This window comes from Pyxicephalus adspersus, chromosome 6, assembly GCF_032062135.1.
Source record: "Pyxicephalus adspersus chromosome 6, UCB_Pads_2.0, whole genome shotgun sequence".
NCBI lineage: Eukaryota > Metazoa > Chordata > Amphibia > Anura > Pyxicephalidae > Pyxicephalus > Pyxicephalus adspersus.
This window is the reverse complement of record NC_092863.1, coordinates 101,306,447-101,317,775: the sequence shown is the minus strand read 5'-3', so window position 1 is coordinate 101,317,775 and position 11,329 is coordinate 101,306,447. Positions and strand designations below refer to the sequence as shown.

The 11,329-nt window shown below is 40.1% G+C and overlaps 1 protein-coding gene across 1 annotated transcript in view; it reads left to right on the top strand.

Moving 5' to 3' along the window:
* The window catches only part of PIK3C3 (phosphatidylinositol 3-kinase catalytic subunit type 3), a gene marked incomplete at its 5' end in the record, with an annotated part of 107,499 nt that overhangs the window by 22,767 nt on the left and 73,403 nt on the right, over positions 1 to 11,329 (top strand). The window contains 3 exon segments of the mRNA XM_072413983.1: positions 5,662 to 5,766; positions 6,575 to 6,667; positions 7,464 to 7,649. Of these exon segments, the coding sequence (XP_072270084.1) occupies positions 5,662 to 5,766; positions 6,575 to 6,667; positions 7,464 to 7,649 (384 nt within the window).

Here is an 11,329-nt window from a genome sequence, read left to right as displayed (position 1 = left end):
CTGCATGGGATAGGACCTTCTTCTTTTTGCGGATACTACATGTGAAATCATAAAATTACTTTATGAACCGCAAGAACCGTATGCGGCTTCAGCTCCTGTAGTTTGTTTTCCGGCTCCGCCGCGGGTTGCCGGCCTGGATTACCCTGGATCGAGCAGGGGACATTAGGCTGGAATAAACTGCCAGCTAGGCTCGGTCAATCTTCCCATGTTTGTGTATATGAGAAAGACCCAATAAAGTATTATATATCTTAATTTAAGTTTGTATTCACAATTTGTTCTTTACAATATATTGCCCCTCAAAAAAACTCTAGCTATCTTCTGTCTTTCTTTCTAACCTACATAAGTTATTTAGGGGAGCTGCCCCAGACATTTGGAAGGATGCTGGATTAGCACCACCTTTAAAGTCTTACATTATTAAATAGTATTTATTTAGCACCAAAATTTTACCCAGCACTGTACGTTAAATATCGCTATTCATATGTTTAGTATAATGGTCTCTGCTCATCTGCTTGCACCGTAATTCTGGTCACAAAGAAGCATCCCTTTTCCAGAACAAGGTGCCGCACTGTCATGTGGGTTGTGTTATTGTATGGAGCTACCTGAAGCAACGTACAGCTGATTTATATCACCAGCTACTCATTACCATCAGATAAAGGAATACCAAGATAAAACTAAAATACATTCCGTCTTCCCACAAGATGGCATCATAGGAACATATGTCAGGGGAGGCTTTATAGAAGTGGCTGCTTAATCATTGTCTTGTGTGCTAATTACATTTAAAATGGTGCTATTTAAATGTGAAGGGCATGCAAGGGTGCATTGCCTGCCGAGGAAAGGGTTAAACAGTACCAATCAGTATCTTTCTCTGCGTAAATAAATTGCTTGCAGCTTTACAATCTACAGCAACAGTAGAAAAAAAATTCACTTTCTCATTGTTTTAAAAGCCAACCTTAAGCTTCAGGCAAGGGACTTTTTCCAAATCGTCTGCTGCAGGCAAGAGGAACCATTTCTTTTGTCTCCCCTCTCCCAGTAATAAGGCTGCAGCAGGGACAGAAAAACTTTGTATATACCAAGATATATGTTGTCATCTCTGAGCAACATCTCAACCCAGAATAATGGGCCTGATTTATTAACGCTCTCCAAGACTGGAGAGGATACAATTACATCAGTGAAGCTACTGTTAGAATGTGAACCCAAAAATGTTTGCTTAGGGCCAAAACCACAACTGCATTGGTTTACAGTGACAAAAATTATTTTCAGTTTCTTAAATATCTTTGCATTGACATTCAGGTCTGCATTGATGTTCAGGTTCTCAAATATCTTTGCATTGACATTCGGGGCTAGGTATACCTCCTCTGCATTGGTGCTTAGGATCTCCCTCTGCTTTCTCATACATTATCCTATACACACAAACCCCTATTATCTCATGAACAATGACCTGAACTGCAACTACTGTATAACTAGAAACCCCCCAGCTCCTGACTTTTGTGTTGCCCACAATTATGCCCGACATGTGTTCCTCCCTCCTCCTAGATAACAATTTCCCTGCTAGTTTCTCACCTCCTGTTATTTGGTGGATCTTCTCACTGGACAGAACTAATTGTCCTCATTGTCCTGTGCGTGACTACAATAACCCCCTTGAACATCCCAACCCTCACTTCTTCCTTTCTCACCTGGATCCCCCAGCTTTGTGTACCTGTTTCCATTAAAAGCCAAACAAACTATAAGGCTGCTGTAAAGGAAATCCATCCTCCTTGAGTTGCTTCATCTCATTGAGTTTAACAGCACCTACTTGGAGAATTTGGGGTAAAGATGTTTTCATTTTGACACAGAAGAATAGACATGGTAGAAAAATACCCCCCTATCTGCTCTCTTTGCTCCTTCAAGGACCTACTAATGACTTCCTCACTCATAACCTCATCACACGCATGGCTCCAAGACTTTTCTAGAGCTGCCCCTACTCTCTGGAATGGTCTTCCTCCTCCTATTCGATTTGCTCCTATTTTCAGCTTATGAGAGCCCTCATAACCCAACGCTTCAACCTCACCTAGCCGTCTTTTTCTGTCTCCTAAACCCTCACTACTTCCCACCATTCCATATCCCCTTCCTATTGTTATACTTCCCCCACCTCCTAGATTGTAAGCTCTTCGGGGCAGGGTCCTCTCCTACTCCTGAGTCACTTTCTGTATCTGTCATTTGCAACCCTATTTAATGTACAACACTGCGTATGATGCTGGCACTTTATAAATCCTGTTTATTATTAGTGAATACCTAATGGCATGTGTAAGGAAATCCCAGGTAATTATTAGAATCCCATAAGACATTGGCACACTTTTTTAGCTGGTTGAACAAATTTTTAAACAAACTTTAAATACTTTTCTTTACCTTTCTCTTTGCCACTTCATCATCTCACCATTTGTCTCCAATAGAAGCTTTCAATATTCTCGGTTTATCTATTCTAGCTGTTCTGATGTTCATTGTCACATGCCGGGCTCTCATTACTTCTCTTCTATAAATCTCTGATATAATGGAATACCCCGCAGTGTTCTCACTGATTAGAGAACAGCGTCACACAGTCACTAATCATGGGCACCCGGGCATGAATAGCTGAGAGCTGCAGTGCACAGCTTATTAATGACAACACGCAGGTGGTAATACATTTTATTTTTTTTCCTTGTTATTAATGGGGAATTGTATTTTAATAGCTAAAAGTGAAAGATTCATGCTGATGAACCTACAAGAGTGGCTCTTCCGAGAGACATTGTGCAAAGGGAAAGTAATGGTGATTTATTAATACAGATTAATAATTTCTGACTTTATTATAGGTAAAAGTTGGGCTCTCTTTCATGGTTTTCTGTATCTCATTGCCTACTAAAAAAATGTTCACAGACCCCAGTAGCTCAAACTGTAACTTATACATGCAAGTAAATGATTCATAGCAGTAACTCTTCTCTTGTCAGATGGTTTTATTGAGCCAAAAGGCAGGCTGCTACTTAGATAACACATAGTTCCTTTTGGGAAGCCTTGTGTGTATTAAATCCTTTTAAATAAATCATAAATAATATGATCAAAGCACTGAGAGGGTCATTGCAAAAAGTACTAAAAGCGCCTGGGAAAGTGGTGGCTCAGTGGTTAGCACTCTGGCCTTTGCAACGCTGGGTCGCAGGGTGACATTCTTCTTCCCATGGCCAGCAATATAAGCATTCTTCCCAATGAGTAGCATGGTGGCTCAGAGGTTAGCACTCTGGCCTTTGCAGCGATGGGTCCCAGGATACTAACTGCATGGAGTTTGCAGTCTCTCCCCATGTCAGCATGGGTTTCCCCCTGGTACTCCGGTTTCCTCCCACATTCCAAAAGCATGCAGTTCAGTTAATTGGCTTCCCCCCAAAATTGCCCTTAGACTGTATTAAAGACATATGACTATGGTAGGGACATCTAGTGAGGGACAGCTAATGACAAGACTAAGCAGTGCTGCATAATATCTTGGCTGTATATAAATACTGTGTAATAATAAGAGAGTCTCCACCACAATAATACAAACTAATCAATTATTTCTTATGTCCTGAATGAAGTATGAGTGCTTCCTTATTACTCATTGGGTCAGTGACTGAGGGTTGAAGCCTGGTAATTTCCAGTATTGCCCCCCTTAAAAATTGAATTGGACCTCTTGCCACATTTCTGGCTGTTTTCTTCTTTAAATCTCCAGAGTTATCCACCTGCATTACTGATCCAGCATTGTTGTGCTGCCACACTTCCAGGTCTTACTTCCCCTGAGTCCAAGCTCCGCCCCATCCTGTACGCTATACGCCCATGAGGAATGCTTCAGAGCAGTGACGAGCCATTCAATGGTTCCGCCTTCTGCACCATTCTCATAGGCCCAATTCATTTTCAGAATCTAGTCTGAATGGACAACCTTTATATTTCTCTCTTGATTTGTTTTTTTTATGATGCATACAAATAAAATAAAAAGCTGTTTTTGGTAACTGAAATTTTTCGGTGGCCTTCGTTAAAGTGCGAACGCATCTTTGTGCCAGCGGTTGTCGTTTTATTTCGACATGCTTGTGCAGAATCTTATTAGCGATTTATATTGAGATAGGAGACGGGGACATCTGACCTACATTATATTGCATTCACTTTATCTCTGAGCTCAGCATAAGAATGAGGTGCCACCGACCTAGCTCTTCAGCTGCTCGGATATCTGGGGGTGCTGCGCTGCTCACATTTTAAAAACCATTCTCTGAATTAGAAATTGAAGTTTATCTTTTTTTATGTTATGTTTTTTGCTTTAAAGTGCACCGGTCTTGATTTTAAAATTAATAAATTCTTAGACATTTTTAACCCTGGGGTTCTTTTAAAGCAGTGCTTTGCAAGCTTTTTAATATGGAGGAACCCTTGAAAGAAGTTTCATGGTCTTCAGGGAAGCCTTCTATAATTACTATATCCACAGCTCACAGTACATTACTGTGGTGATTATTATTAGCCAGTATTTATATAGCGCTGACATATTAGGCAGCGCTGTACAAAGTCCATAATCATGTCACTAGCTGAGCCAATTAATCTAACTTGCATGTTTTTGAAATGTGGGAGGAAACCCACTCAAACACGGGGAGAACCTGCAAACTCCATGCAGATAGTGTCCTGGGACCCATTGCTGCAAAGGCCAGAGTGCCAACCTCTGAGCCACCATGCTAGTCACTGGGAAGAGTTCTTATATTGCTGACCATGGGAAAAAGAATGTCACCCTTACAGATCATTGGTGTAGCTTAAACTGACCCAAGAGGTGCAAATTGCTCAAAGAACCATCCACAACCTCTGGAGGGACCTTGCTGGAGAAACACTGAGCTAGAGGTTAGTGGGGTGTCTTTAGCTATGGCAGGCTGACTTCCAATTCTTATAGTTGCTGCTTAGTTTAGGGGCCAGTGGCACTTGGTAGAGGAAACCACATTAAACCAATAATCTTTTTTAAGATGTACATTCTAAGCATGCTTGTAAAGGAGCATTCTTCCCACTGACCACTAAGTTGCAAAGGTTCCTTGAGATCAGAAAATTAGCTCAAGCCCCTCATAGGTGTAAAAAAAAAAGATTTGGAAAATTGGTGTGAACATATAGTAGCTTTATTATATACTGTATTTATATAGCGCCATCATATTATGCAGCGCTTTCATGTCACTAGCTGTCCCTCAGAGACGCTCACAATCCAATGTCCCTACCATAGTCATTTGTTTTTAATGCAGTCTAAGGCCAATTTTTGGGGGAAGTCAAGTAACCCAACTGCATGTTTTTGAAATGTGGAAGGAACTCCATCCAAGCACAGTGAGAACCTGCAAACTCCGTTCAGATAGTCCTGGCCAAGATTTGAACCTGGAACCTAGCGCTGCAAAGGCCAGAGCACTAACCACTGAGCCACCATGCTACCCATGCTTATAGTATGTGTTCTTCAGCATCCACTCTGCAAGACGCTTTGTCCTATGTGACGGATTTATTTCAGATGTAAAGTTTTTCATGTTATTTACAGTAGTACAAAGGGGTGGAGGAATGAGAACTGACACCTCAAGGGTTATAAAAAAAAAAAAAAAAAAAAAAAGAAAACACTGGTTTAGATGCACATAATCCTTCCTGGCTGTCCTTGGTATGTTTTTCACACTTTTATCTTTCTTCTAGGAAAACCTAGTGGAGAGCAAACATCACAAACTTGCCAGAAGCCTTAGAAGTGGCCCATCAGACCATGACTTGAAGCCAAATGCTGCCACCAGGGATCAGCTCAATGTGAGTACTTTTACTTTTCCTTCCTTCTGCTCCTTTCCTCCCTTCTTCTTTCTTTTTTTTTTTTTTTATTTTCTCTGGATATTGCTGCTGATGATCATTTACATCCAGCTGAAGGTTTTACTGTCTTTGTCATGCCTTTGCTTTAGAGCAAAGCACTGTGGCTCTGTGTCCCAAGGTTGAAGACAATGGAAGATGCATGGAAATCTTTAAGTCTGTCATTTGTCAGCATGGCCGGAAGTACGAAGACCTGCAGCACTGAATGTAAACAAATGGTGGAACCCTGGCTGTGGCATAGAGATAGGCTATGTACACGCGTCAGATGATTCTCGTCCAATAATCGCCTCGGGGCTGATACTGGATAAAAATCTGACGTGTGTACAGTGCTCCTCATCTGTCATTCCCACACACCAAAAATGATTATAATGAAAGGGGAGAGACTGCAGCGGTGTGTCGTTCCATCTTTCCCCCCTCTCCATAGAGCAGAATGGCGCTGTATGTACAGCTCTCATTCATGCATCGTTCAGTCCTTTGTCGTTGGAAAGGATTTTGAAAGATCCTTTCCAAAGATATTCATTGAACGTGTGTACCCAGCCTTAGTATGTATCTGTCGAGAGGTCAGGAGGTGAAAATGATAAATGCCTTTCCTTTGAAGTAAAGTGATTCTTAACTGAATACAGATCAGCATAGTTTATAACTTCCAGGATTCAGGTATAATAAGGCAGACACTGTAAAGACTTCTTCTTAAGCACAATAGTAATCCAAAAATCGTAAATGAAAACTGTAAATCTTTTTTTGTTTTTATTTTTAGATTATTGTCAGTTATCCTCCAACCAAGCAGCTGACATCAGAGGAGCAGGATTTGGTGTGGAAGTTCCGATATTACCTCACAAACCAAGAAAAGGTGAGTTTAGTTTTATGAATGTAGAAGTATTCTAAACTTCAATATTGCATATTTTATATTGTTTTATACTGCATATTTTTATTGTTTTTTTATACATTTTTTTTCACCAGATCACTTTCCTGATTGTGGTCACCTTGTTATGCAGCATAAAAGTTTGTGTGCATGATCAATGTCTTGTGACCAGACACCATAGGAAACATTTGGGAAAAAAATCATGTAGAAGGAATATGTTTCAGTTTCAATTTGCTTTATTAGGAAGGGCAAATTGAAGTTTTGTTTAACATACAGTTACATCAGCTTCGCCCTTCTACTGACTACAATAGGTTGAAACCAGTGGGTCATATACACTGAGCACTGAGGTGTTGCAACATTTGTTACTTGATGAATACATCCGTTTGCCTGAATACCCTGCCAGAAGATATTTGAATTCAAACATTATTATTTTTTTATTGAGGCAGCATGGTGGCTCAGTGGTTGGCATTCTGGCCTTCACAGTTCTAGGTCCCAGGTTTGCATCTCTGACACTATCTACTTGGAGTATCTCGCTTCTCCCCATGTTTGCTTGGGTTACCTCTGGGTACTCCGGTTTCCACCCACATTCTAAAAACATGCAGTTAGGTTAATTGGCTTCCCCCCAAAAATTAGAATGTATTAAAGATACATTATCATATGACTGTGGTAGGCACATTACATTGTGAGCCCCTTTGAGGGGCAGTTAGTGACATGACTATGAACTTTGTACAGTGTTGTGTAATATGTCGGTGCTATCTAAATACTATGTAATAATATTTTTTAGGCTTTAACAAAATTCCTGAAATGTGTCAACTGGGATCTCCCACAAGAGGCCAAACAAGCCCTGGAACTGCTGGGGAAATGGAAGCCAATGGATGTGGAAGACTCTCTGGAGCTTTTGTCCTCCCATTTCACAAACCCTACTGTGCGACGTTATGCTGTTGCTCGCCTTCAGCAGGCTGACGATGAGGTGAGATTTTTTTTCTTTCTTTTATGGTATACCTCTTTATACAAAATGTCTAGCAGTGTTCTGTATTAATATTATGGTGAGGAATAAATCAAATCCATTTTTATGTTGGCCAAGCAGTGAAGTATCGATAGATAGATATATATGCACCTAGGTCAGGGCCACATACAGGCCAGGATTTTCATATATACAAAGTAGTTGTGCTTTACAGACAGAAAATAAATACTAAAAATGTGCATAGATTTTGGCCCTTGAGAATGGAAGATGGACACTAAGACCCTGATGCCCTAGGCTGGAGAGAATATACTTTCATCAGTGATGCTGGGTGGTCCAGCAAACCTGGAATGGATCTGGTCCAGGATTCAAAACATTTGCTGCTAATTTTAAAAGTTCATTACATGTTTTCTGGACCACCCAGCTTCACTTCTGAAAGTATATTCTCTCCAGCCTTGGAGAGCTTTCATAAATCAGGGCCTAAGACAACAGATGGAGCTATAAGCTCCTTCTCAGGTTTTTCAGTTTCTCCTGTTGAAGAACTTCCCCTCCTTCACAGAGCTCAATGCCTCAAGTAGGATATTACATGTAAAAGTGAATAAGTACCTCCACTTCATATTGCTGTCTTCAATCATTTCTCTATCCTATAGTTCTCTGAGAATCCTTTGTCATGGGTTACTTTAAAAAAAAAAAACTGTTGTGTAAAGGATCAATTTTAGATGCATATGAAACCCACAATATTATAGTTTTCCTTTAAGACAAATCTGGCTGTATGGACAACATTTTATATTTTTACTGACAATAAGGTACCAGGTATTATTGGTATTGGTCCATATAATATTGTGTATAGTTTAGAAGAACCATACATTAGCTTGGGACATTAGGACACTTTGCTGCTCTGAAGAAGTAAGTTCCAGTATTGCTCTCAAAGTTCAAAGTGACGTCTGTGTTTCTACAAATTAATAAATATAAATAAATATAATATGTCACTTGCAGGTAAGTAATTTCTAGTATTGCCCTCTGTAAATTAGATCAAAGTGACATCTATGTTTCAATGAATAATAAATATGTATATATATATATATATATATATATATATATATATATATATATAACAGACACATTTACGAAATTTGTTATTGGTACAAATATTCCTTCTGATTATTTCAGAAATTCGGGGTTGTTCCATGTCCTTTCACTCTGGCATTATCTCATGGAGAGTAAAAAACTCTGCCTATCGTAATCCTGGGACTACAAAATTTAATAGGGTACTTTGGAGAAGTGGGAGTGGGTTGGTTTGGGTAGTGCTTTAGGAAAAGACATCTTGACATTGCTGACGCCACTTATTTCTGTTTATGCCAACTGCAGGGTTACAGCTAAGTGAATTTTTGAAAAATATATTTTATTTTTGTACTTGCAAGACATTTAAAGGTATAAAACATAGGGGGAAATAAGCATTTATTAAATATGTATTTTTTATGATTTATTAAGCTTGCTCTGCTAATAAATCTAAAAAAGGGCTACACTAATGAATTTCTGGGCCTCAGCCTTAAAAAAAAAAAAAAATGTTCAATCTTTCATCCTGGGAGACAAGAATTATCTGGACTTCTGTATGATGTCATTTACATACGTTTATCAGAAAATGTTTCCTGAAGTCCTCCTATCCGTACTTCCTGTATGGGATCTTCCATTGTTTGGGCTTTAGAAATGTGTAAAGTGCTCAGTCTAAACATTGACAATCAATATTTGCATAATAAAGTCCTTTATATTTCTTGGCTTCTCTTGAGCTATAAAATATAAGGGTGGTATTAAAGATGACGGCTCTTATATCACACAGGCGGTTCACTTTGGCTAAGTTTATGCTTGGAAAATGCAAGCTGCAGACCTTTCATTCTGATCAGGAAGAAGCATGCAGATAGTGAAAGCTACAAAAAAAGAATTCCCAAACTTTTATGCTTGTTTCTGATCAGTGTATTAGAATCACAGACAAAGTAAAAGGTTCTTTTTTGTTTTTTAAATAGCCTACTTCTCATCTTCCTTTGCTACTCCATTGCACCATTGGATTCGTTGGTATGGAGAGCCATTGTCCTCTTCCCTTTGCTTCCAGGATTCAGTGCTCCAGCCTGAGTGGCCAATCACCAAATCCCAACACTGTCACATGTGCACGGGAAATGTCAATTAATCCTGTGGAAGCCCCAACATCATGTGACACAGATTTGCCTGCTTCTGATAGACGGGGAGCCGGGTGGTCATTCACCAGACCCAAATACTGTCACATGGGGAGGGAAAATGGCAGTAAATCCAGTGCAAGCCCCAACATCATGTGACACAGATGTATTTGGATTGCCTGCTTCAGATTGGCAGGGGGAGGTGGGTAATAGTGGTTAAGGATATTGCTTCTTCCATGACAACCTGTCACATAGGGTCAGTTATCCCTAACCTTAAAAAGTCAGTTGCTGTTTTTATTTCCCCATGGATTACCATTAATAAAAGTGGCCTGTCGGTTTTTATGTTTACCCGTCTTGTACATGCCAGGCTTTGATTTGGATGGTAAAGGGTTAAAGCGGAAGCTATTAGGCGATTGTTGTAAGATCTCCATCTCTGTGCTTGTCATAAGCTGACCCCTTCTCATAATGTGATAGAAATCCCATTACTTGTTTGAAGAATCCTATCGATTCTCTGCACACGGGTCAGGCCACGCATTTCTGAAAGCTAGCAAGTGGCCAGCAGGAATTAATTTATTTCCCAAGTTTTGCTTCAACCCTTGAGCAGCAAAAAAACATAGATTTTCTCAGACGGTGCAGAGGCCATCTTGTTTTGTCAAACTTGGGGAGAAATGAGTGGATAAAGCACATTTTGATGAGATTGAAGGGGCACGCGTGTCACCCTTGTAAAGAAAGGAGGAGGAGAGAGGTGTTTCAGACAAGTCCCTCGCTGCTTTCAATTTCCTGAGAAAGGGAAGCCTGCAGTCTTTGGTAAATGGTTTTGTGTAGATAAACAAAACCCATGATTGGATATAAACCGTGCAGGAGAATGGATGAGTTAAAGTGCAGCCCTAGCCTAAAATTTAAATACACATATAGGGGTGGAAGTACTTTTGTACTCCTCTGCTGTGCTATTTAGATATATATTGGGATTGGTTTTTTAAAGCTCTTCAAGGCTGTAGAGGATACACTTTTATCAGTAAACCTGGAATAGATCTGGTCCAGGATTAAAAACAGTTGCTAACAAATAGAAAATGGCTTTTAAGAAATCCATTCCTGGTTTGCTGGATCACCCAGCTTCACTGATGAGAGTGTATCCTCTCCAGCCTTGGAGAGCTTTGATAAACCAGGCTCATTGTGTAGTGTTCTCCCCGGCCCCTTTTAGCTGGGTGCACCGCCCGACACTTTTCAGTAACCACCGGGTTGTTTTTGGGTGGTTATTGAAAAGCTGGGTCATAATGCAGGGGCTGCCACCTGCCTAAAATTTGTTACCATCCAGCTTAAAAACCGTATGGGTTGAACATTGGTGACAACACTGCTCCTGCATAGACATAGATAGTAAGTATTGTCACCCTGGTACATGAAATCTCCTGAATGCAGAATCACCAAGTACAAGCTAAATGCAAAAACGTTTACATAAAGGTTGGGTCACAATACAGGGGATGCCAACCGCTTCTCCCCACCCAGTGTAAATACATTTCCCAG